Source organism: Verticillium nonalfalfae (assembly GCF_003724135.2).
Source record: "Verticillium nonalfalfae strain VnAa140/NRRL 66861 chromosome Unknown scaffold_144, whole genome shotgun sequence".
In the NCBI taxonomy this organism is placed as follows: domain Eukaryota; kingdom Fungi; phylum Ascomycota; class Sordariomycetes; order Glomerellales; family Plectosphaerellaceae; genus Verticillium; species Verticillium nonalfalfae.
The window spans coordinates 11,294-36,568 of record NW_021167369.1 but is presented as its reverse complement, the minus strand read 5'-3'; the positions used below and the strand labels follow the sequence as shown (position 1 = coordinate 36,568).

The following is a 25,275-nucleotide window of genomic DNA, read 5'->3' as shown; positions in this document are numbered from 1 at the left end:
GACCCGCAATCCCCTACCAAGGATCGAGGATCGCAAACTTGCAATCCACCATCCAGACGGATCCTCGGACGAACCGAAACCGCGTACCACTCACTGTACCGTGTCTATCGTGCACCGTCACCAGCGCCGCGTTTTCGTTTCTTCGCGTCCACCGTCCAGGGTTCTGATCCCACCTCGACTGCTGCAAGAGCTCGACTTCTGGAAGAGCAGGCATCAACGACTTTGCTCTTACTAGTCCTCACTTGACGATTCAGGGACCGCCGTGGAAGCTGCATCTGGAAAGAGCCATCCTCCAAGGCGAGAAGGAAAGCTGCCGGTTGCCGCACGCTAGCGGTCTTTTCAAGACTAGCGTCCCCACCTCAGCCTGCCTCTGGAGCCAAGGGTCCCCCAGGTCGTCCCTTACTCGGGATAGTCCCAGCCCAGGTCCGATCCCATCGCATTCGGCACAAATCAGAGAAAAGGCACCGATCCTACGGCAGGTACCTGAGGTACAGGTACATACTGGTAGGCAGCAGCAATCGTCCTGGTTCGTCCGCAAAAAAACCATCCGGGCTTTTCCTTGCCATTTCATACACATAGTCGTTTTGTCCCGTTCGTCCTGACGTCTGTCTTCTCTTCGGCTTTCTCGCCTGTTCTCTTCGTTCTGGCCAGCAACAGTGCAGAGGCAGACGGACACAAGAAGCCACAAGCTTTCGTCTCAGGCGAACAAACCACAGATCACAGGGCAGACACGACCCAACCACGACGCCCCCCCGTTTTCCACCCTGGAGGAAGCTGCGCCCCTGAAAGGACGAATCATCAACTGGCCCGGGCCACTGTTGACAGGCCCCTTTCACTTGCCCCTTCCGTCTCGGCACCACGCCATTGGTCTCCTTTCCCCTCCCCAAGCCCCCTAACCCTCGAGGCCCCCTCCCCCCTAAAAAAACCCTTAACCCCCTGTGCCCCTCGCCCGAATCGGAGCTTGCCAGCTTGGGTGCAGCCTCCCGTCAGCAGATCATCCTTCTGTCATCCGCCCACGCGAAACGCCTGCACAAGGCTCGCAGCTCCCTCACATCAGCGCACAATTCGGGCTCTTCAGCTGCGCTACACCTGGACTTCTTTTGCAAGGTCTTTTGCAAGGTCTTTCGCAAGGTCTTTCGCAAGGGGGTCTCCGTTGCCCATCCGACTCGGTCATTTGCTGAGCCTCAGGACAAGCTGACCCGGTCGCCCCAAGTACATCGATTCGCCTCGACCTCGTGTGCCACCATCCAACCTCCAACCCACCGACGGAAACCTTCCTTCTCTCCTCTTGTCGACTGTCCTCTTCACTTCTTTGTCATTCCGTCCATTCTTCACTTCTCACGATTTCCACAGTCCTAGTTTTTTTCTTCCCTTTTTAACCTTTTCGCTTGCGTCTCCTCCTTTCCCCTCGTTCCTCACGACGCACGACGGAAACCCGAGCTATCCGATACTACACGAATACGACTATATCTGCTGCCACACCCACTTACAGAAACGCACGCCCTTCCCCGACTGGCTCGACGATACCCAATTCCTCACGCCGCTCCTTGTGGAAGAGGGCATATGCTCATCAATCGACTCGACGAGTGCACTCTTTTACTCGCCCGCCACGTCCGCTGCGCAGTCCCAAATCAGCGTGCTGGCGATTGCGAGGCACCGTCTAGGTAGTCGCCAGATATGTTCCTTCATTCGGGGGCTGCGATGCACGGCCACGAATTCTCCAACAGATCCCCCTCCAACAGCCCCTCACCTTCGCCCTCACCTTCCGCCAACGCTGCCCACCGCCTCCGATCCGCTTTCGGCCACCCGCCAAGTCCATCCCCGATTGCCCCATTCGAAGCCGACCTGCCATCGCGCCGACAGTCGCTGAGTGCGCCAACCCTGTCGCCTTTGCCGTCAACGAGGAGACCTCGGCCCTTTTCCGATATTGCGCCAAGGAAAGAACAAATCGTACGATTCAACGAGAAGCCGATTATCGTGGGTGAACAGAGCGTACTTTCTCTTGATGGCAGTGTTAGTGAAGACGAGTCGGTCGTGTCCGACGTCCTGAGCGACATTACGAGCCAGAGCGGCACCATCAGGAGGAGGAGGAGACCGCGGAGCAGCTCCAAGCTCGCCACGAATTTCCTGCTCGCCTACCCGCCCCCGCGCAAGGTCACCAAGCAGCGACGCTTCGTGCAGATCCGGCCCAGGGTCATGCTCCAGCTGCAGCAGCTCTCGGCCGATAGGCGGCCAAAACCCACCCTCGATGTCCTGCCCACCAGTGTCTTGGCCGGCTCGCTCATCATCCCACGCCTGGTGCAACACTGTCCCAAAATGTTCAACGTCAAGGGCAACCTGGCCCAGGATGACCTTGTGCTCGCCAAGAGTGAAAATTATGATCTGCCAGAGGACCAAGATGAGGACACGAACGCCAAGGATCTTGACAAGAGGGACCTCGTCGCCATCATCTCCCCCATCACGCCGCGAAAGGAAGGTGAGCGACGGGCGTCGGCCGACGAGGTTGAGATTGTGCTTGCCGATGGCTCCGTGTGGATGGGTAAGCCGTGGGGCAATGGCTCTTACGAGTTTGTGCACATTGACGAGAGCGGCGTCTCCAAGACGGCGCGATGGGTGAAGAAGGGCGTCAAGGCCAAGCGGGACAGCTTTGGTGCGCCTTCGCCGCCACCAACGCCGGACTCGAAGTATATTTTCAGCCTTATCGACCCCACCACCAGACGACATCCCATCATGGCGACCCTGACATCTTCGAACCTCGAGGTTCTGGATCACTATGTTGCGCTTTCCAAGCCTCACGAGGAGGAAAATGAGGACGAGGATGAGCCGCCTCGGCAGAAGATGATGCGGGCCATGGACGATGTCGCTCGTACCCTGATCACCGTGACTGCTGTCTGGGTATCGCTGCGCAACAATCAGAACTGGCCCATGCGTGCACCTCGCCCGACGCTGCGGACAACCGGCAGCGCCCGCACTACGAGCATGGGTTCCGACCGTAGTCGCGCTTCGACGTTTCCCATGTCGGCCTCGGAGGTCAGCCGTCCTTCTTCGCCCGTATCAGTCGCGATGCCACAGACGAACTCGGCGCCTAAGCGGTCGTTGTCCATGGGTGCGGCGTACATGCAACGGCGGCTGGCGAGACAAGGCAACGAGACGCCACCTCAGAACGAGACGCCCACCGAGGGCGATGATGTAGAGGACCCGAAGATCCTGGCTATCGGCGCATCGGCGAAGCTGCAGAAGAGAAAGTCCATTTGTCGCCGGGTCCGCGACTGGGGCCACCGCATCACGCACTCGAGCAAGGAGAAAGAGACGCAGAAAAGAAATTAGGCCGGGCTAGACCTGGGAGCCAGAACCACCAGCTGGCTGGGGCATGGGAGCATTTGTTGGACATTACGGCGCACCGGATCATGGCGAAAAGAGATTATGCATACCCCCTTACCTTCGCAGCCGCACCTCACTAGGTCTGCAGGCGCTTTGTTGGAACACGGCCTCTCTGGGTTTCATGTTTTTTTTGTCCTTTCTGAATTATGTATATCTACACACCTAGGTAGTGTGGGAGGCAGGCCCACGTGATGCGGGCCATCTGTACATACATTGACTTTTGAGTCTATTTCCTACTTGAATCCCGCCTCCCTGGCAGAGTGACTTTTGGGGTCGTTCAACGTGGGATGCATGTCGGTTCTCGCTGGCCTGGTAGCGAGCTGCGCTTTGCTGAGGCTCCCAATCGGAGAGAGACTGCTGCTCAGATCATGCAGATATTCACGTGGCAGATGCATCGCAGATCGGGGCCCACGACAGGAAAGGTGTGCCAATATGCTGGCGGTCAGCCGTAAGAAAACTCGGTCGTGAGTCTGACTATTCATTTGATGGCCACATTTCGTCTGTCGAAGCTATCTGTCAATCAGTCAGTGTCTCACCTGTGGCCAAGAAGGTGGAAAGTTTCTGAACTCAGACAGGCCGATCCGGTGTACCTCGCCAACGCCCGGGCACGAGCATCATGGATCGGCAAAGTCTAATCGGACGACTCGTCATACAAAGCTCATATTCATATTCTCATGCTGAACACCTAAGGACGGCTTTCTCGTAAACCCCTTTGCTTCGTTCCCCAAGTTTCCCTTATTATCGCTCGCAAAACGCAGAGCAAATGGACCCCTAAAACTCCGCCCGCCTCCAAAATCCCCCCCACCACGAACCTGGTAAACTAAATCTGTTCGCCCCCCGGCTTCTCACCGCAGTTCCACCCACGGTTTTTCATTAAATGTAGAGAGCGCCGACGTTCTTGGCGATGAAGTCGTAGCTGTCGCTCCTAAAGTTGTCATCCAGCAGGCCGCCGGCCCTGTTGGCCAGAAAGTTGATGAGCTTCTTGCCCTGGTCCCAGCGCGGCCAGTTCGGGTACTGCGCGGCGCTGCCGACGTTGGGGTCGAGGTCGTGGACAAAGTTGGTGTAGTAGGTGCGGATCTGGCGCGACGCGTAGTTGGGCAGGATGCCGTAGAAGACCTGCAGCAGGTCGGAGCCGTGGAACGTGCCCAGGATCGGGGTGCCGTAGTTGTAGGTGGCGAGGTAGGACCACGCCGGCACGTTGGGGTGGGCGGCCTTGGTCAGGGAGAGGAAGGCGCGGCGCGTCAGGGTGAAGACGAGGTCGCCGAGGACGGCGGACCGGCGCTTGAAGCCCGGGAAGATCTCGTTGAGGAGGGCGGTGCGGTGCGGGCTGCCGGAGATGACGGCGGCGACGCCGTTGTCGTACGTGTTGACGAGCGTCGTCAGCTGCGCCTTTGTGGCGCCGTTGAAGAAGAGCTTCTGCAGGTAGTCGACGAAGCGGTCCGTCGTGGTCAGGTTCGGCTGGAAGAGCCCGAAGAGCGTGCCCTCGTCCTCCTGGTTGCCGATGATCATGGGCACGGCCGCGTACTTGCCCGTCGCCGCCAGGATGTCCGGGCTCTGCGTGAGCACCTTGCCGTCGGGCCGCGGGAGGTACGAGAGCGCCACCGAGTTGTAGGACAGGATGCCCGGCGTCGACGTGACGGCCTTGAGGAACGTCTGGTAGGGCACGTCGCGCAGGCAGTTGAGCGTGTCGGCCTTGCCGGCGCACCCGGCCTCCCTGACGACGAGATCGTACACGGCCTGGCCCTTGGGGCAGTCGACGGGGTCCGCCGGCACCATGCTTCCCGAGTTCATGATCGCCCCGCGGAAGAGGGGCTTGCCCTTGTACGTGTTGTCGCCGTCGTAGAGCGCCATCTGGTCAAACACGGAGATGGCGCCCGCCGACTCGCCCCAGATGGTCACCTTGGAGGGATCGCCGCCGAACGAGGCAATATTGTCGGCCACCCACTCGAGACCCATGCGCTGATCGAGGAGGCCTAGGTTCGAAGACCCGTCGGCGAGGATCTCCTTGCCGGGCATGAAACCGAAGCCCGCAACGCGGTAGTTGACGGCGACGAAGATGAAGGGCTTCTTGAGGTCGACGCCGTGGTTGATGAGCCCTGTGCCGTCATACATCGAAGACCAGCCGAGCTGCGAACTGTGTGAGTAATTTTATATCGACAAGTGATGAGCCACCTCAAGAGCTCTTACCTGGAACCCGCCGCCAAAGATCCAGTAGAGCACAGGAAGCTTTGCATCTGCTTTGGTGCCCTCAGGTCTGGCCACAGTAATAGACAAACAGTCTTCTGTCTGGCCCGTGACCTTTTGCACGAATGGCAAGTTGGCGATCTCGCCCAGAAGGTCGAAGAGAAAGTTGTCACTCTCACTCGACGACACCATCTGGGGGCACGCCGCCGCCGGTCCGGTGGCGTCAAAGGTACCGAGGTTCCTCGCGATGCGTTGGGGAGGCTTCAGCCTGAGCCTGCCCACGGGCGGCTCGGCAAAGGGGATTCCGCCGAACGACTCGACCTTGTTCATGACGTTGCCGAGGACAGTGGCCAGCGGCAGTACGACAGTCGCGGTGCCAGCGGCTCGCTCGTCGAGGGCGGGGGTCGCATCGGACTGCGCGGCGACTGTGCCCAGGAGGCCGAGGAGGATGGGGAGCTTGAACAACATCGTGAAAATCTCCGTGTACTGGCAAGCTGGGGGGCAAGAAGAGCTCGGAAAGACCCAACAAAGGGGGGAAGTGTAAAAGTGAGCTGGCAAGTCTGACTTGAGCTACCACTGAGGCAGATGGGGGCTGAGTCGAGCAAAAATCTTTTTCTGTGAGCGGGACCCTGCTTTATTTATCATATTGGGATCATCGCGAGAATCCTAGGTTGTGGATGTCCGGTGCCTGGGGCCCCAGGCCAGACCAACTTGTTTTTTCTTTGGCCCCGACCCATCCCCCCGTCGTATCCGCTTTCGACATCGCGGAGTGCATGTGCGCCGTGTCATGGCCATCCATCCGTCAGATTCCCCATGGGGATTCCCCAGAGTGCGAGCTCAGGTTGCACGGCATGATCCCTGTGGTGCAGTGCTCGGATTCGAGGGGAGACCACGCGCTTGGGGTTGGTAAGTGCCGCCTGATTCGCCAATGCATGGCACCGTTGCCATCGAACTGCGGGATTCAGAGTAGACGAAGATCAGCGAAGATCAAAAAGCCGAGGAACCTGACGAAGTAGTTCGACAGACATGTGAATGTGAAAACAACCACAAGGCTGAACAAAAGGAGGGGCTGGCTAGAAGAAAAAAGGAACAGCAGCTGTGAAATCGAGTCAACACCAAGCGCAACGACTCAGGCGCCCCTCGGAACCTTGACTCTGTCCGAGTCTGCCCCCCCACGTCGTCATGTGGTGCATCTTGGCCAAGCTCAAGCTAAAAAGTGGGAAGCCGTTTTGCGGGGGAGCAGCTCGGTAGGTCACCAAGTGCGGGGAGCAGATATGCGATGGCAGCAATGGCACCGGCTTTGACTCCTAGAACAGCCTAGTCTGTTTCCCTGCAGGGGTGACAATGTAGCTCTACAGCGTCTCTGCCGCCCAAGATCGAAGCTGTAGTCCGTCATCTTGCGTTGTCCTCGTGTGCAAAGCCTTGGACGAAGCAGGGAATGCCGGCGTAAGGTCCGAAATGTGACAATTGCGTAGCGCCATATCGAGTGTTGGCGGTGAAGCGCACGAGCACTCCATTGCTGTTCACAATGGCTCGCAAATTCGAACCTCGCGAAATGAGTTCGCATCCTATTCGAGCCTTTTAGGCACCAAGTGATCAGACCCTAAGAACACTGCGACTGTGTGCTTTGCTCAAAAGCATGCGACTCGTGTAAGACGGCAAGTTCAGCCTTGGCTCAGCTCCAGTAAGTGGTGCCAGCCAACTTGAGATGGGTTGCTAGCCTCCTAAGGGGTTATATCCTCATTTGGATTGGAAGTGAGGGGGGGGGATGTGCGTCCTTGACCACACCGGGAATAGATCGTCATCAATAAACCCACCGCGATCCGCAACGCCATCGCCCAAGGCGGCGAGCGTTGAGAATCTTTACGGAAAATCCCCCAGATGTTGCCCTCAGGTCAGGAACGGGCACCCGGATGCTGCCGGCTCCAGCTCGCGCAGCATGCCTGTAACGGACGAGCTTTCTTTTAGCTCAACTGAGACACGGTAGATCATCAAGCAATTGTCGGGCAGAAGGATGAGAACTGACACAATCTCTTATGAGTTACGCCTCACACCATCTTAAGTTTTCCCGTCGCCTCTTGGCTGCCCGTCCTGCATACTGGCGGCTTTGATGGCGCCTTTCGGGAGCCTGAGGGTGTGCTCATTGTCCGCATTCTTCGATATCACATGGTAATTCCTGCTTTCACGTGGAAAGAAAGTAGAGTTGTAGTATGAGACGCGTAAATATCTTTGGTCATCGGCCTCGGTGTGGCTGTTCTTAAATCCCGTCCCGTTGGGCTAGATCACCTTGTAAGCTGCCTTGTCACAACACCACGCCCACATTACCGGAGGCTTTTAGAGGACTCACGGCGGGCAGTATAGACTTACAGAGTTGGAGGAAATGCGGGGAAGTGCTGGAAGACACATCATTAGTTGATCAACAAGATATCATATTTCAACAAACAGCATGTGAAAGGAAAACATGCAAAAACAGCAAGTTGGAGGAGTTAGGCTCGTTCAACACACTCTGGAATTACTGCCTAGAAGTAAACGCCACAATTTTCCGAGAAAGCTTTTGAGTCAGGAACGGGGGTCTAACAGGTTACTTTCTTTTCACCGGGCCGTGATCGTGGCCTTCGTGGTCCTCATCGTCGTTCTCATCAGGCCAGTCGGGGAAGCCATCCTCGAAGAGATCCTCTAGCGCCTCTGCCCTTTTCTCCTCACTGAGCACTCCGTTCCTCATCACCCGAGACCAGTCTTCCATCTCGTCGCCGGTCAGCGTGCACTGGTCGAGGACGTCTCGGAGAGCCTCAACGTCCAGGTTCTCTCCAATGAAAACCAGCTCCTGACGCCTGTCCCCCCATTCACCGCCTTTCGCAATGTCGTGCTTCACGAGAGAATCAATTTGCTTGTCCCCAGTCAGGTATTCCTCCTCGGGAAGAGTGCAGAACCACGGCCTGCCACCGATGAGAGTCAGCATAGCGCCGGCTTGTGACCACTCGCCAGCCCTGCCTGGACGAGTCGCCAGGAAGAATTCTCCCTTGGAGCGAAAGAGGCGGCTGAACAAGGGGTGCGCTCGTTTGTTGGCGAGAATGACATCGTTAGGTGGCATGTCGAGCCCGTCCTCTTCTTCTCCTTCTTCTTCGTTGCTCATAATTTCGTCTTCCTCTTCGCTGACGACGTCTTCAGGGTCGACTTCCATCTTTTCCGGTTCCTCCTCCTCTTCATCATGCTGCATCTGCAGGATGAACTTGTCATACAAAAGTTGCCACAACCGCCGTGGGTGGAACGGGCGCGGGGATGAGTAGACAAAATTCCGAACGTTATACTCCTCAGTCTCAGGCTTGGGCGTGATAGTCTTCTTTCCGTTGACCTATAATCGTGAATTAGTGATGCTCAAGACGGTCCCTCGCGGAATCGACTCACCTCTCGGACGGTCATATCGTGGAGGTCCTGCAGCCATCCGTATCCGGTCTGCGCTTGCTCCAGGCTGAACAGCCCAGTGTTGACAATCTCCTTGACATCGATCTTGCCGTAGCTCGTCTCCAGGATCTTTGCCCTATGGTTCAGCTTTTTGATGAGCTCAATCAAACTGGCCCGTGTTTGGGCATCAACCTGGAGAATTGCATTTTTAGCAACAGTTGAAAGACTGTGTTCGGCTTGCCAGAGGGCTTACCATGTCGGTCTTGTTCAACAAGATCACATCGGCAAACTCGATCTGGTCAACCATCAAGTCGGAGACAGTGCGCTCATCCTCAGGTACCACATCGTCTCGCCTCGATGACAGAAGCTGGTCGGTGTGGAAGTCGTTGTACACGGTGAACGCATCGATGACGGTGACGGCAGTATCAAGACGGGCAAACTTCTCCAATCCGCCGACTTTAGCCCTACATGACTTGTTAGCCAGAGTTCAATGAGACGAAGTTGCTTTCTTGAGCTCACAGCTTCTTCAGCACCTTGAGAGTGCTTTCATCGAGTCCATCGGCCTGTTCGACCATACTCCTCATTTGGTCTGCGAGCTTGTTGTCAAATGTCTCAGCGACCTGCTCAGGCTCGCTAATACCGCTGCTTTCGATGATGACGTAGTCAAAGGCGTGCTGTTCAGCGAGGTTGACTAGCTCCTCAAGGAGGTCGCCTCGGAGGGTGCAACAGATGCAGCCATTCTGTAGTGCGACAACTTTCTCTTCTGTTCTTGTGACTTTGTGAGTCTGCTTTATCAGGGACGCGTCGACGTTAATGCTGTATGCCACCTATGTTAACCTTGGTCATGTGAAGGAAGCTCACGGGTTCTTGGTGACTTACGCTCCAATATCGTTGACGATGACGGCGATTTTCAGGCCGTGGTCGCTTTTCAGAATATGTTGGAGAAGTGTAGTTTTCCCACTGCCCTATCCGATGTTAGGGAGGGGGTCTGAGATGCAAATGTAGCCGCGTGATTTCGAAGTTGCCATACCAGGAAGCCCGAGAGCAGGGTTACAGGCAATGCCTTTTCGGGGACCTTGCTATTCTTCTTGGACTTTGAGAAGGAGGATATGTTTCTCTTCGTCTTTGTGATGGCCATTTTGAATTTTCGAATCGCTTGATTCGAATCCGATCCTGAAGATGTGCGCTGTGGAAGATGGATGTAAGATGAGCAGGGCTCGCTCGCGGCGCCCACGACTCACACCCTTCTCGCCCATCATTTTATACACGCTGAAACAGGCGCTTTCACACCAGCGAGCCACTATCATATCTTGATCGGTGCTACACAATGCAATCATGCCATCAGGGTGTTCGCGATGCGGGAAAATGTGTCCATCAAGGTGTCGCTTGGTCGTCATCCCATTTTGCGGCGCTGTGATTGGTCAATTCCGACTTATACCGGGGAACTTATCAACCACACCTCGTCCCTGAGCAGTGTTAGTCGTGTTCTTTTGGCTTGTTCGACGCACGCAGGACCATACAAGAGGGTTCATTCGTGGCCGATCCCCCAGGGATGAGCAGGTATCTCAAGGCCTATGTTCCGGGTACTTCATCTTGTTGTACACATCGAGTCGCAAGAGCGTAGGCACAGGTGAGCCTGCGCCTCCAAAGTACCATTGAGCATGTATTTCAGATATGAGGTATGTACGAAGACCAGTTGACACTGACAAAGGCGGTGACCTCGGCGTGTCTCAGCTCCAAAAAGGCCTCAATGATTTGAAACATTCGTGCCAACCCATATAATACTGCCACTGGCATAATTGTCCAGAACTCCCACGGCAACGGTAGCTGTGTTGGCTCACGCTCATGTGTTTCTTCTTGCATTCTTTGCTCTCTTGCACTCTCAAAATCTGGAAGCTTTCCTGGATGAAAGATCCGGAGATAAAGCCAAGTCCATCGCCCGAGTCGAACCCACGAAGCCATCGTCTCCAGGGCCCAGAAAGCAGCCGTGACGCCGAACAAAATCAAACTGGTCACCCTCCAGAGAATCCGCTCAAGCTGGCTGGGGAAAGCAAAATTCCAACCGGCTATGTGCAGCCCAGTAAACAGCAGTGTGGCGAAGCAGACGCAGTACTCCTGGGCACCGTAAGGGTTCATCGGGAACCTGTCGTTTGGGATGCGCTGTATGGGTCGCTGAGATGGTATCACCGGCATTCTCATGAAGGGCTGCACATTCATCGACCAGCCAGGGCCATTTTCGTCAATAAAGTCGAGAGGCGTGTTCCGCCAACTCCTGGTGCCAATGATGTCTCGGATATGCTTCGATGTCGAGACGAAGAAAGGCGTTCGGACATCAGCTGGTTTGTGCAGCCAAGCGAAAGCCGTCATGAGCGTACACGTCACGATTGCCAGCGTGTTGAGTTCGAGCGTGGTAATGGCGAGACCCTGTGTCGCACGGCCAATGCACTCCACGATCAGATAAGCGATCTGAACCGAAGTGATGACCTTCGCAATTCCGTCCTGCTTCGACTTGTCCCATATCTCCGCCGTTGTGATAGCCGGGTATTCGACGTGACGGTTCATGACTAGCCAGTGAAGCTGCTTCGCGTTCAAAGGAAAGGGCTCGATGCCGTCTGCCTTGAGCACAAATCCGCCCATGTCCGCGAAGAAGGCAAGACGAACTGTCCACGCGTTGTAGCCTTCCGCATGGAAGGCTTGGACCGAGTGTTGTGCCCTGCTCCACTGACCCGCAGCATAAGTCAAGACGATTTCGGGACCAAGGATCGCCAGGATCATCCATTTGATTCTGCGGCGGAAAAGAGTCCACCAGGTGTCCTTCGGTGAAGGTATGTTCAAGCAGAGGAGTGTGTATGTGCAGAGAAAGATTGTGGCAAGGCATGTCCATATGATTTGCCAAGTGCCCCGAAAAGAGGGCTCCTGAACCCAGCCTAGCAAACGAGCACCTGGGGTTGCGGCCAGGTCATCTCTCTGAAAGCTTTCGGCCCCAAGGCAGCGCTCCACGGCGCCTTGTAGGCCTCCAAATCTTAGGGACATCGTTTCGTCTGCACGATTAGGCTTCGAAGCCAGGTACAAGAAGAGAGTCGACCAGTTTGCATGGACGCGCAGCGTCGGTGGACGTCATGATGCTTTTCAGAGAGACACGGGGCCCGTTCAGCGTTCCCATTGTCAATGGCAGCACCATATGTAGATGTCTGAGGGCTGTCTCTGCGTGGCTGCTTGTTCTGCTACCAACGGAACCAACGTGCATAGGCGGCAATGGCCTAATTTAGAAGACTGATCTCGACTGCATAGCTCTTGGCAAGAAATGCTTGTGACGGTGATTGCCAGTTGTTGGTGTTTGTGATGCGTTCTAATGTGCATGTAGCGGTTAGTAGGAGACGTCGATTGGTCCTGTTTTGGAGCGTTGGTGACAGGCCCTCTGAAACCTGGACCCTCAAACGGCCCACAGGGGACCGTCGGAGTGAGTGGGGGTCCTTCAGGTCGCGACTTTGACATGTGCGCAACCCACCGAGAAACGATCCTTTCTACTGACCTGCTTGCCACGAATCGTGTTTTCTCATTGAATAGCATCAGTTCCTCAGCCATATCCCTTAAGTGAAATCGCCGAAATGGGAAGCTCACATTCGCCGTTGGCAATTACCTTCTACGTCCTTGCGGGATCTCTCGCTTCGTATGCGACATTCATTGGTCTTCTCACCATCCCATTCTTCCAAAACCAAGTCATTTACCTCAACCGTGTCACCTTGACCTGGTTTCAAGATGTAGCTATCCCTGAGCGATGGGGTTTCCTTCATAACCAGGTCACTCCTTTCACCCTCGACACATCCGATGGGGAGACGCTGCACGCCTGGCATATCCTGCCCTTAGGCCTCTACCAGAAATACGAGCAACGACTCGTCGAGGAGCCGTCGGGCATCGCGCCCAACATTTCAAAGACTCTCGGATTTGAGCTCCTGCGCGATGATCCTGACGCCCGATTGGTCATCTACCTTCACGGTGCGGCCGGCACTCTAGGCTCTGGTTGGCGACCAGCGAGCTACCGCGCAATGTACGCCGCATCGCCAAGCAACATCCATACAGTGGCCATCGATTACAGAGGATTTGGAGCCAGCACTGGCACGCCCTCTGAGGAGGGTCTGTTGACAGACGCTCTGACACTGGTTAACTGGGCCTTGAAGGAGGCACGGATTCCTCCCTCGCGAATTGTTATCTTCGGCCAATCTCTCGGTACTGCAGTGGGCATTGCTTTGACAGAATATTTGGCAGCGCTTCCGCAGCCTATACTTCTCTCTGGCATGGTCCTCGTGGCTCCCTTTGCCGACGTTGAGCTCCTTACCGCTACATACAGAGTAGCTGGCACGATCCCACTTCTGGATCCCCTCGCGCACTTCCCGCGTCTTCTTGCTCTCCTCAACACTTTCATCCTCAGCAAATGGCCCAGCAAGGATAAGCTGGCACGCTTTATTCGCCGAGTGGAAAGTCTAGCCGATGACAGTGCAAGATACCACATCAACATTATTCACGCTGAGGACGACTATGACATTCCGTGGTCCCACAGTGAGCAGGTGTTTTGGCATGCCGTCAATGCCGCCACGCCCATGGGAATAAGCTTTGAAGACCTCGAGAAGGAAAAGGAGAACAGCAAACAGCATCTCGGTGCTGGTGGCTGGGTTGCCACAAAGCAGGGCAATAGGGGGTTCATCAGGGAAGAAATTGTGAAATGGGGCCTGCACGACAAGGTTATGTCTTATCCCGTGGTCAGCTTGGCCATCTTGAGAGCCTTTGAAGCTGGCGAAGCAGGGAAATAACATTCGCGAAGTATAAGGATTATTACTTGGCAATTGCAGCGTGCATTTCAATAAACAGTGTTCGCGAGGGGATGAAGTGTTTTCGATAAGCCGTCACGAGTGAACCTCGGGCTATCGTGGGTGAAGGAAGAGAACATCGAGAAAATTAGTCAGTGAAGAATGCCAAGATACGAAGTCACGCACAGTACGATAATAGAGCTTGGGCTGAGCATCACAAGGCCTGGACGGGGTTTTTACATATGTCATGACGTCAGGAGCCTATTGTAAGGGTGCGACACGTTGGAGACCTATATAGGGCTGCAGGTGGCCCCTCTAGCTGGCTGGATCTGTGAATAGCGCATCGCAAACCGTTGTCAGGGCTGTGGCCATATACTTCAGATTCAAGCCTTGATAAGATACAGAACGCTGCTGATGGCTTTGCGATATGGCGCATGTACATGTAGTCTGTAATTTTGTACTGGCCTTGGTATCTTCATCATTGACGTAGCGTCGATTGATGGTATCAAGAGTACATCAGCGATGTGCTGCACATCGTCCCTGTTCACAAGTCTCGAGAATCGGACCTTCAAATGATCCGGGAAATTCCTACACAACTCCGCCTTACAAATGCATTGCTTTTATTCTTGCTGTCGGCGTTAAGCTGGTTGATGGGGCATGACCAGGGTCTCGGCCTGATCCAGTCTAGCGTTGTAAGCCGCCTGCATACTCTCTAATGCCCCCTCTGGACTTCCTCTCATGCACTCGCCTTACATCCATCAACGTTCCGCTGCCATCGACATCTCGTCCACCATCTTCCCGCTTGTCTCGTCACCATACTGGTTTCGCCTCAGATCAGACCTGTTTACAGCTCAGCTGTCCGATCATTCACGACTCAGCGTTAACGACAGGGTGGCTCCCGCATCCGACATCGGATCCGTTTCAACTTCCGCAATACTGGAGCGTACCTCTCAGTACGTGACGCACGAGACAAGACAGCCCACCGTCCAGATCTTTGATGAGTCTCCACTTTGGACACCATGTCTGTTTCTATCAGTCAAATGTCCCAGCTCGAGGGGGCCAAATGCCTCGACGATGACTGGACTGGCCTCAAAGACAGGGCTGAGCGGAAGAAACGCCAGACACGGCTCAACGTGAGAGCTCATCGTACGTCCCAGTAGCGTGGCTTGGCATTCTCCAAACTGACCATCTACACAGGGAAGCGTAAGGCCGAGGCTCGGGCTATGTTGGTCAAGAAAGAGTACCATGTCCAGCCACGCGAGCGCCAAATATCCTCATCAGTTGTGGCTGGTGAGATGCCCATATTCGCCATGAGTGCAAGCAACTTTAAACCCCTGTCGTTTGACCCTCTCAAGAGCGAGTTTCCGTTATCAACCGATCATCTCATTCCCCTCATTCAGTACAATGTCAAGCGGGCGAGCCACACCAATATTGCCATTCTAGCCATTACGAACGTTGTCTGCGTTGGCAGCCCTTACAAAACAATGCCCCTCTTCCCCTACCCCCGCGCCCTCCCCGAATCTTTGGCTCCGACGTCACTACAACTCACCACGCCGCACCCGCCCTGGATCGACATCCTGCCCTCGCCTCGTATGCGAGACAATGCCATACGCGCCCTCGGGCAGTATTCCCAAGCGGATTATTGCGCCACCTTCTCTGGCGGACGGTCGGGTGCGGACGGGATGATCGTGTGGGCGGATCCATGGGGTCCGGATGGTTGGGAAGTGACCGAAGGTATGCTGCGGACCTGGCGCTTCCTTTTCAAGGGCTGCCAAGACATGATGACAGCAACGAATCGCTGGCGAGCCGCGAGAAATGAACCGCCACTTGTGTGGGAACTCGAATGAGCGAGAGACCGCCCCCGACACTAAGGCAAGTGTTTGTCGTACCCAGCAGCGATAAGTCTCTGCCCGGCATTCCAGACCTCATCCGGTATCTCTTGCTCAATCTGGAAGCCTCGCGCCGGATACTCGCGGATCCGAACCAGGTCGCCGACCATGATGCTCGTCACCAATCCTCTCGGGTTCGCTTCGTCGGGATACTCCTCAAACGACATTTCAGGCGACGTGACCGTGTAGCCAGTCGTCTCATCTCCCCACTGCTTCAGAAACGTGGCGTACGTTCTCCTCTCCATGTACGGTTTCTGCACCAATATGAAGCTCTCAACCTTTACACCCCGTTCCTCGAGCAGTTTCCGCGTGAACCGGACGTTTTCGCCCGTGTTCGTTGCCGTGGGCTCCACCAGAATGGAAGCATCCGGTACGCCCATGCTACGCGCGATATCGGCGAAGAACTCCGCCTCGGGCTTGTCAAACAGACCGGCAGTCAGAGCACCCGTGTTTCCGGAGAAGATCAACAGTGGGGCGACGCCGTTGAGGAAGAGTTGGGCGGCGCGGGCGGCGACACGCACGTCGAGGCTGCAGAGGCAAAATACTGCTGTGGCAGGGCTGGTAGGGAGGGGCATGTTCATGTGGTGATAATTGTACACAATTTCTGCATCTCGGTAGACGGCGGGGGTCATCGGGCGTTCCATGGTTTCGAAGTCCAGTCTGCTTTTGTGAAGAAGAGTGGGATTGGATCTTGAATAGTATTGAAGTGCCTGATAGGTAGGTAGTTGGATGAGCGATGCATGGTGGAGGAAGAAGAAGCAGTGAGATGGTGCAGGCTACAGTGGCAACCGATGCTCGCTGATGAGTCAGCGCCATTCTCTCCATGCGCCGACGGCAAAGCTCGTATTATGCCGATATTGTCCAAGGGCAGACGTTAACTAAGTACCCTCCGTTACGTTACTTTGCTTCAAGTTACGTTACTTTATCGAGGTCATTTTCCATGCATTGATTTGGCATGGAAAACCGTGTTTGACTTGGGTCCACTATGGAGTTACGCATGAGATGGGCAATCATATTTTATGAAGAAACCACTCAAAATCATACTTTTTCCCATCAATTTCGCGCTTGGATAATTTCCGCATCATAGCTGAATCGTTTGATTCATAATTTTCTCTATCTACTTAGCAACAGGATACATACAAAGGAAATACTAATGTTGCGGGTCAGACTGTTGACGTTGTACAGGCTTGGGGGGCTCATAGCGCAATGAATGTAGCCCAGTTGAATCAACGGCGTTAATTCAACACTTATCCTTTTAGCTCCATCAAATAGCAGCTGTAAGGCAAACACGACTGTGTGAGGGCTGTCACCAACCCGTTTTGCAGCTGGCTGTAACAGCTAATGACACGCGCCAGGGGTCCGAGGCAGCACATTCTGGCGGAGCTGTCAATGAAAGCATCCTCCGCGAAAACAAAACAAAAGACCTACGAACTGGCTCGTAATCTCCATAGGCATCATTTCATGGGTTCCTTGCCCGCTTTCATGCGCTCGCTGTTGAAGATGCGCCTGAGGTCAACTTCGAGCAGCCACTTCGCGTGCGCAGCCCGAACCTGTTCCTCACTTTTGATGATGGCGATGAATCGGTTGAATATGTCGAGATCCTTCATCAAAAGAACCCTGGTGGCCTTGAGTCTCTTGAGGACCTCAGCCTCCGTAGGTGGAGCAGTGACGCTGCTGTTTGCAACAGGGTCGACGGGAGCACTGTTCTCACCAACAGGGCCTTCACACGAAGCGGAGGACTCAGCTTCTTTGTTCTTCCTTTCCTTCTCCATCTTTCGGCAGTGTGCACATAGTTTCTTGCCCTTCATAGCGTCCATAACTTCCTTCTCGAGAGACATCCACTCTTTGTAGAGCTCTGTCTTATTACCGATGTAGCAATCGATGTGGATACGGCACGCGCGTACTTGCGTCAGGACCAGCTCTCTGCCATCAAGAATCTTTTTGTTGCACGTCAGGCGCTGTTGTCTTCCCTCGACCGCTTCCTGGCAGGCAGAAATGGCATCGAGCTCCAGTACAAGCTGTTTGACGAGGTTCGGGTAGAATTTCAACGCAACTGCCTTGTCGTGACGAAGAATGACTTGTTCGTCCGTCTCGTTGCGAAGCTTCCTGCGAAGGCGATTTCGGAGCTTTCCCTCCTTCTTTTCGACGAGAGATGCAGCCTCTGCGTACAAGTCAGCGTACTTCTTCCTATCCTCTTCATGAGCGGGAGTACGTGTGAACCTGGCAAAGTCATCCTCGACACGAAGCAAGGACCGCTTGGCGGTTTGCACAGCGGTTTTAGTAGCCCGGCTTTCTTCCCAAAAGGCGAGCTTGAAGCGATGTTCCAGCACCGGCTGTGCGATAGGGGAATACATGACGTGTTTGGCTTGGTGAAAAGGGCTATTCGTTGATGATGGATGATACAGAATGGTCTTGGGCTGATAAGTTCGTGGAAACAACTCTGCATATATAGTCCCTGGATCATCGTCACTGAAATAGTCAAGAACGCTGTGGACAAGCTCTGATGTGTTACATTTTGAACGATCTCGCCAAGAAGTGGAAGCGAGAAAGTCTGGTCGGGGCATTGTAAGCTGTGTGCTCTGCTGTTCACGAGATGGGGCTGCTAGTTGAATTAGAACAATACCACAGCATGCTTTACACCAGGCATCATGGTTCAAACACAACCAACAACATCCATGCTAGTGAACAGGAACACTATGTGCCTTATTTGTTCGAAATGACATCCTCGTAGTGTTGGGCAGCGAAGCTAAAGGAAGCATTCACGTACTCTACAAGGTGTTATGACTGTCATGTACAGTCCAATGCGGGACATTCAAAATACCGGAGAAAGATAGTGCGGACCTCGAGACGAGCTGAAAGACTGAACATCATCAAAAGTAGCCTCTCATAGCCCTTGATCAAATTCACGGACTGAATTACTCCGCCCCGAATTTCTCTATGCCGCCGGACATAAGACTATTGTATTGCGCCAGACGCGCGCGCTCTATCCTCTTCGTCTAGAGGAAGTCGCCGCCGGCGTGTGGGCCCGCTTCTGGAAGGAGCCAGCTCAGAAGGATCGCCATGCTGCAACCCACCGCTTGCCACTATTTCGATATTGAACGCTGGAAATCAAGCGGGATCAGGGGCGGCTTCGCTTCTAGTAGTCCAAGATACCGCCCGCAAGCTATCGTCGGCCCCTTCCGTCTTTCAGCTGTCAGCGACGTCAGGCGGGGAACAATCAAGGCCACCAGGGCCATCGAGCCCCTGCTCGTCTGCTCGGTTGTGATAGCTCTTAGTCCATCACGGCAGGGAATTTGCGCTATATTCTTGGCCAACCTGTTCGGCAGTCATGAATGATCTAGACGGCCTGATGTTGTGGGCGGCACGTACATCCGGGCTGCGGACAACCCTGATGAGGGCATACCAGGATAACAGCGAGCTCGGAGGTCGTCGCCAGCCACCGTCTTTGCCCCCTTGAAACCCCGGGAAGAAAAGGAGGCTATTGATACTGTCGGCACCTAATTCTTGTCGCAGTCAATTGACGAGCTTGATACCGCCGGCAGCTACAGCGTGCTGGGCGGAGATACCAGCGCCGACGATCCGGTATCGTCACCTCACCCCGGACTACCTTCCCCATTCGCGCCCCAGATACGTGCCTCGTGCAGTTCAACGACCTCTCGTTGGCTCCAGCACCACCGATTACGGCGGATGCCGACAGTCAACCGTTGATACCAATGGAAGCGCGACTCCTGGGGGAACCTCAGATTGCGGGGTTGGAGGCGGAGACGGCCGGCAGAAGGGAATTGGGGTGTCCCTGGCGATCACAATGGATGCCGGTAACACCACCCAAAAGAAGATCTTCCCGCCGAAATGTGGCCCCCAATAGGTCTCATCGGTAGATGGTCAACAGTCGCTGCGCGGCATCTGCAGATGAAACCATCGAAGGGTCGTCCCAGGGAGCGTTCAGCCAACCGCAGCGCCGGCCCTGGGCATGCGTGATAAGGTCCCTGGCTCACCTTCCAATTCCGATCTGGTGATCGGCACCGCGAACCGCGCCAGGCGTACACCAAGCGGACACGCTCGGTCGTCGTGACTGGCGATTCGCGGGAGGGGGGAACGGACGAGTACACAGGAATGGCAGGCGTCCGCCATCTGGTGAGACCATCCACGATGAAGGCGAAGGCGGCTTGCCTCAAATGCGCAAGCGAAGAAGTCTATAAAGCTGGACATGTCGCCGGGCCTCCGATCGTAAGCAGACATCATCACAGCCAGCGTCTTTGCCATCTCGCCACCTCTGTCAAGCAGCTCTCCTCCACTTCGTCGCCATCATGCAGTTCAAGGCTCTCATTGTCTCCCTCCTCGCCGTCGCGGCGCACGCAGCGCCCGCCTCGCCCAACGAGGAGCGCTCCGCCATTGAGAAGCGCGCGACGACCTGTGGTAGCACCTACTACTCGACGGCGCAGGTCAACGCCGCCGCCAACGCCGCGTGCAAGCACGTCCGCGCTGGCACGCAGGCGGGCTCCTCCAACTACCCCCACCGCTACAACAACTACGAGGGCTTCAACTTCAAGGCGTCCGGCCCCTGGCAGGAGTTCCCCCTGAAGTCCAGTGGTGTCTACACCGGCGGTGAGCCAACATGTCCACCCGTTGTCTGTGAATCGCCATCTAACGTGCGCTTGTCGTGTAGGCTCCCCTGGTGCTGACCGTGTCATCATCAACGGCAACTGTGCCATTGCTGGCCAGATCACCCACACCGGCGCTAGCGGCAACAACTTTGTCGGATGCAGCGGCACCACCCTGGGTTAAGGGTGGAATGGTTGATTCGGGAAGTGGGAGAGCTTGGTGATATCGAGGTGGCCGGCGCAGGGATGAAGCCGGCGACTTTACAGCGTGTTTGTTTCTCACCATTGGTTTCTTGTTGATACCTTACTCCGCTGAGGAAGGACTGCGTCTTTCTGGGCATTGGCAGCGATTGACTCGTCCTGCCTGACATTCGCGAGCTGCGATGATGGCATGAATGAAAACGAATATGACCTTGAAAAGCGCTGATGCGAAAGTGAAATGAGCCACCCAGAGTCTTGTGCTCCAACGAAGAGACTTGGAATTAAAATCACATCGTGTCTTCCCTCGTCTGTTGCGCGCCATGCGAATCTGGGCCGGGCCACTCACCGAGTAGGAACTACTCGTGTGTATAGCTTGACAACATGGTGGCGGATGTGTCTCGAGTATAGTCAAAGCCAGAAGGACAAGGAAGCAAGGGAATGAAGGCAGGTTGGCCATTTGATCATCATCCAGTGTCGTGGTCAACATGCCGTAGGTTATCTAGTCGGTGCTGGAAACAAAGCATGCTGGGGCAATGAACCTGGACCGTTGAACTCCCTCCTGGGATAAGCCACCGGTGGCCACACCCACTGACTCAGCACCGGGGGCTTGCGCGACGTTATCTAATCGGGCCAAGCTTGAACGGACCTCCCCAGCACACTGGGCCAACGCGCGCCGCGCAGAGAAAGTTGGTCGCATCCAGGCGCGTTTCCCTTGTCGCAAGCCCAAACCCAAAGGTGAACCCTGGCTAATCATCACCACCACACATCCATCATCACATTGACGACGCAACGACCATCGACACACCTGCATGAACGCGACACTCTTTGCGATATCCATGTGTACACCCAACAATGCACGTCATTAAGCCAGCCTGGCTGAGCCATAGCGGCGAGCAGAAGGACTACGAAGTCTACAGCTGCCACGTCTCCCCCGACGGAAAGCGGCTCGCGACAGCTGGAGGCGATGGCCACGTTCGGATCTGGTCGACCGAAGCCATCTATGGCACCAACAGCGATGACAATGTGGGCAAGCCGAGGCAGCTCTGCCACATGAGCCACCATCTCGGCACCATCCACTCCGTTCGATGGTCTCCAAACGGGCGATATCTTGCTTCGGGCGCTGATGACAAGCTGATTTGTGTCTATCACCTCGACAAGAACCCGCCCGTTGCTTCCTTTGGTACGCCGCTTTTCTCAATGTCTTTGTTGGCGGCATGCTAACCTTCATCGTTGCAGGCACCGGCGATGCTCCCCCTGTCGAAAATTGGAAGACCTACAAGCGTCTCGTAGGCCACGACAATGACGTGCAGGATATTGCCTGGTCGTACGACTCTTCTATTCTCGTCTCCGTCGGCCTGGACTCCAAAGTCGTGGTCTGGTCAGGACACACGTTCGAGAAGCTGAAGACACTTGCCGTTCACACAAGCCACGTCAAGGGCATCACCTTCGACCCCGCGAACAAGTTCTTCGCAACCGCCAGCGACGACAGGTCCATAAAAATCTTCCGATTTACTCCTCCCGCACCCAACGCGACGCAACACGACATGGTGAACAACTTTGTGGTGGAAACAACCATCAACGCACCGTTCAAGAGTTCGCCTCTGACGACGTACTTTCGGCGTTGCTCGTGGTCGCCCGACGGCAACCACATTGCAGCTGCGAACGCAGTCAATGGGCCCGTCAGCTCTGTCGCCATTATCGAGCGTACGCGGTGGGACAGTGAGATCAACCTCATTGGCCACGAGGGTCCAACGGAAGTCTGCATGTTTTCCCCCAGGCTGTTTCATACAGTGAACCCAGCCGAGATCACAGACGACAACGTTGGCTCGCTGGTGACCGTCATAGCATCGGCTGGCCAGGACAAGACCCTCAGTATCTGGAACACCAACACTTCACGGCCGGTGGTTATTCTGCAGGACCTCGCCGGCAAGTCTATTTCCGACCTGTCCTGGACCCCTGATGGCCAGACCCTCTTCGCCGCAAGTCTGGACGGCGCTATTATCGCAGTCCGATTCGATACGGGCGAACTCGGTTGGGTCGCGAATGCGGAGGAGAACGACAAGGCGCTGCAGAAATACGGCGTCTCCCGCAAGGGCATGGGCATCGCGGAGGACGTTGAAGGGCTGCAGCTGGAGAACCAGAGCAAGGCAGGAGAGTCCAAGGCGGCAGAGTCCCGCATGGGCGCCTTGATGGGTGACCTTCCAGCCGCAGCAGCGCCGTCTGCAAATGGCACAAAGACGAACGGTACCAACGCTTCAACGCCGAAACCGACCAATGGGCATACTGAACCCGAGAAGGAGAAGGAGAAGGAGAAAGAAAATGAGAAAGAGCCTGAGGCGGACAAGGAGAAAGAGAAAGAGAAACTCGAAGAAAGCGCCGACAAGACAGCTGAACGTGTGAAAGAACTGAAGTCTCGAGTCACAGTGGGCAAGGACGGCAAAAAACGGGTTGCGCCGCTGTTGGTCTCGTCATCAGGCACTGGGCAGATGTCGATGCCTCAAACACAGCTCGTCGGGTCAACCTCCACGGCTAAGGCGTCGCAGAATGACGCGCCCTTGTCAATACTCGACCTTGGCAAACCTGTTGATGGCTTGCCGCGAGGTGGCATCGCCGCCATGCTGCTCGGCAACAAGAGGAAAGCTATCGAGATGGAGCCGCAAGAAGGAGACGACCCTTTTGCCAAGCGCCAGGCAACGGGGCCGACGCCCATTGTGGTGAATGGTGTCGATGGCGTTGAACCTGCGGCCATGGTCCAAGCACCCCACGGTATCGCGCCAACTCCCGAGTTCCTCCGACCAGCTGTTTTGAATCCATCCATCACCTTTGCTCAGATACGGCTTGCTGTTCCAAAAGTTCGGTCACATATCGTGCGGCCAATGGAGCGAGGTGTACTACTGAGCGAGACAACGGTCGAAGACGCTGCTAAGGTTCCGGAGAACATCGTTCTCGAAGCCCGCAATCCTGTGCAGATCAAGGATCCATCGCAAATCACAGTCACGAAGCGTGGCACCCTTCTCTGGCAGGACTATCTCTCCAGGGCTGTCATCCTAGTCACTGGCAACAAGCACTTCTGGGCTGCTGCTTGCGAAGATGGTAGCGTGTACATCTGGACCCCTGCTGGCCGAAGATTGGTGAATGCCATTGTCACCGAGGCCCAGCCTGTCATTCTCGAGAGTCGCGAGCACTGGCTACTTTGCATCAATGCGGTCGGTCTCTGTTACGTTTGGAACATCGAGAGCCAGTCTTCACCACATCCTCCCGTGTCTCTAGGTCCCATCTTGGAGCTCGCGACAACCACCCTCAACCTCAACGCCGCTACGCCTGGCCCCGGCGTCACCTCAGCAGCTCTCAACTCGACAGGACACATCGTTGTCACGCTGACAAACGGAGATGGATACTATTACGCCCGTGAGATGTACACATGGCAACGCATCAGCGAGGCTTGGTGGGCCGTCGGCTCCCAGTACTGGAACTCGAACGACTCTTCCATCAGCGCGCTGCAGTCGACCGCAGTTGGGCCCGTCACAGCACCCAAAGACAACGACTCCAGCGCGGCAACGGTTTCCGCTGGCATTATTCCGCACCTGGAGCGTCACACCACCAACGAGTTCCTGCTCAAGGGCAGAGCATACACCCTGCAGCGTATCGTCAAGACGCTCCTGACACGGGACGGCTTTGAGGACTTTGAAAGTACCGTGAGCATTGCGCATCTCGAGAACCGAATCGCCGCCTCACTGCAGATGGGTGCCAGGGACGAATTCCGTCTATACCTCTTCATGTACGCCAAGCGTATCGGCGCCGAAGGCCTTCGGCTCAAGGTCGAGGAGCTTCTGAACAGCCTGCTCGGTGGCATCCTCAAAGACAAAAAGGTCCAAGAGACCAAGGCCAAGGGGTGGTTCAGCCAGGAGAACGAAATTTGCGGGTGGGACCGAAAAGAGCTGCTGAAGGGCGTCGTGATGATTCTGGGTAAGCTCATTCTCATGATGCATGTGCAGGCATTCACTAACGTACTCTTTCTAGGTAAATTCCGAGAGCTTCAGCGCCTGACAGTGCAATATGCTCGTGTACTGGACCTAACTCAGACCGAAGATGACGTCGATGATGAGGACGGTGCCATGGATGTTGAAGCGTAGGCAAGTACGGGCATTTGTCGTTGATGTATCGATTACAGCGAATGTGTCATGTCGTCGTTGTATTATATAACGCGGTTGGGAATGGGTCTACGGTAGCCGGAGTTGGCGTACTGGTTCGGGACAGCTCCCAGGTGGCTGTCTGGTGGTCTTTGTTCTTGCGTGGGGGTTTGAAGCCATCGCTGCGTGTTGCATGCCTTAACTGCTAAGCCATCATAATTTCGCCGTGCCAAGTGAAGCGGTTACAATGGTCTCGCTGCCAGATTGGAATGTTCACACCCACTGCATGCGTTACCTGATCCTCGACATGGTGAAATATACGTGGTGAGCGCGGCATCATATGTTTCATCATTTTGCCCCTTGAAGGATACGCGATACGGATGTTTTGGTTGGGACCAGGTCAACCCTCTTTATTTCAAAACCCTCCGGTTGTTTAATGTGCGGTTACAGTCCCAGTTGATAAGGTAAACAGCATAGATGTTTGCCCAATGCACAAGCTGAACATGATGGTTGACAAAAGATCCCTATGGCACAGCGATCACTCAAGCAGCAACACAGCTCGGCCGTAGTGCATAACCAGAGTATTATGAAGTTGCAGTGCGCAGCAGCACAGATCATGATCCTCTCACCAAATGGAGCCACCGAAGTCTCGGTCACCAACCTTGCCCACGTCATGGGCTCC

The 25,275-nt window shown here is 55.3% G+C and overlaps 10 protein-coding genes across 10 annotated transcripts; 5 read left to right on the top strand and 5 right to left on the bottom strand.

Moving 5' to 3' along the window:
- Window positions 1-1,677: 1,677 nt before the first annotated feature.
- On the top strand, window positions 1,678-3,327 carry D7B24_001980 (uncharacterized protein; the record flags this gene model as incomplete). Its single annotated transcript, XM_028636197.1, has 1 exon — window positions 1,678-3,327. The coding sequence occupies one exon, from the start codon at window positions 1,678-1,680 to the stop codon at window positions 3,325-3,327; it is 1,650 nt and encodes a 549-aa protein (XP_028491527.1).
- A 927-nt stretch (window positions 3,328-4,254) lies between these two features.
- On the bottom strand, window positions 4,255-5,493 carry D7B24_001979 (uncharacterized protein; the record flags this gene model as incomplete). The annotated part of the gene is made up of 1 exon (XM_028636196.1): window positions 4,255-5,493. The coding sequence occupies one exon, from the start codon at window positions 5,491-5,493 to the stop codon at window positions 4,255-4,257; it is 1,239 nt and encodes a 412-aa protein (XP_028491526.1).
- A 36-nt stretch (window positions 5,494-5,529) lies between these two features.
- Window positions 5,530-10,105, bottom strand: D7B24_001978 (uncharacterized protein; the record flags this gene model as incomplete). The annotated part of the gene is made up of 9 exons (XM_028636195.1): window positions 5,530-6,059; window positions 7,665-7,741; window positions 7,933-7,958; window positions 8,162-8,917; window positions 8,971-9,159; window positions 9,221-9,431; window positions 9,487-9,783; window positions 9,847-9,932; window positions 9,998-10,105. The coding sequence occupies 9 exons, from the start codon at window positions 10,103-10,105 to the stop codon at window positions 5,530-5,532; spliced, it is 2,280 nt and encodes a 759-aa protein (XP_028491525.1).
- Window positions 10,106-10,399: 294 nt separating this feature from the next.
- D7B24_001977 (uncharacterized protein) lies at window positions 10,400-11,604 on the bottom strand (the record flags this gene model as incomplete). The annotated part of the gene is made up of 2 exons (XM_028636194.1): window positions 10,400-10,433; window positions 10,922-11,604. 2 exons carry the CDS (start codon window positions 11,602-11,604, stop codon window positions 10,400-10,402), a joined length of 717 nt encoding a protein of 238 aa, XP_028491524.1.
- Window positions 11,605-12,575: 971 nt separating this feature from the next.
- Window positions 12,576-13,775, top strand: D7B24_001976 (uncharacterized protein; the record flags this gene model as incomplete). Its single annotated transcript, XM_028636193.1, has 1 exon — window positions 12,576-13,775. One exon carries the CDS (start codon window positions 12,576-12,578, stop codon window positions 13,773-13,775), a length of 1,200 nt encoding a protein of 399 aa, XP_028491523.1.
- Window positions 13,776-14,791: 1,016 nt separating this feature from the next.
- D7B24_001975 (uncharacterized protein) lies at window positions 14,792-15,619 on the top strand (the record flags this gene model as incomplete). The annotated part of the gene is made up of 2 exons (XM_028636192.1): window positions 14,792-14,918; window positions 14,970-15,619. 2 exons carry the CDS (start codon window positions 14,792-14,794, stop codon window positions 15,617-15,619), a joined length of 777 nt encoding a protein of 258 aa, XP_028491522.1.
- Window positions 15,620-15,639: 20 nt separating this feature from the next.
- Window positions 15,640-16,242, bottom strand: D7B24_001974 (uncharacterized protein; the record flags this gene model as incomplete). The annotated part of the gene is made up of 1 exon (XM_028636191.1): window positions 15,640-16,242. The coding sequence occupies one exon, from the start codon at window positions 16,240-16,242 to the stop codon at window positions 15,640-15,642; it is 603 nt and encodes a 200-aa protein (XP_028491521.1).
- An 873-nt stretch (window positions 16,243-17,115) lies between these two features.
- D7B24_001973 (uncharacterized protein) lies at window positions 17,116-18,015 on the bottom strand (the record flags this gene model as incomplete). Its single annotated transcript, XM_028636190.1, has 1 exon — window positions 17,116-18,015. One exon carries the CDS (start codon window positions 18,013-18,015, stop codon window positions 17,116-17,118), a length of 900 nt encoding a protein of 299 aa, XP_028491520.1.
- A 1,953-nt stretch (window positions 18,016-19,968) lies between these two features.
- On the top strand, window positions 19,969-20,446 carry D7B24_001972 (uncharacterized protein; the record flags this gene model as incomplete). The annotated part of the gene is made up of 2 exons (XM_028636189.1): window positions 19,969-20,310; window positions 20,384-20,446. The coding sequence occupies 2 exons, from the start codon at window positions 19,969-19,971 to the stop codon at window positions 20,444-20,446; spliced, it is 405 nt and encodes a 134-aa protein (XP_028491519.1).
- Window positions 20,447-21,315: 869 nt separating this feature from the next.
- Window positions 21,316-24,596, top strand: HIR1 (HIR complex subunit; the record flags this gene model as incomplete). Its single annotated transcript, XM_028636188.1, has 3 exons — window positions 21,316-21,643; window positions 21,700-24,429; window positions 24,484-24,596. The coding sequence occupies 3 exons, from the start codon at window positions 21,316-21,318 to the stop codon at window positions 24,594-24,596; spliced, it is 3,171 nt and encodes a 1,056-aa protein (XP_028491518.1).
- Window positions 24,597-25,275: the final 679 nt, after the last annotated feature.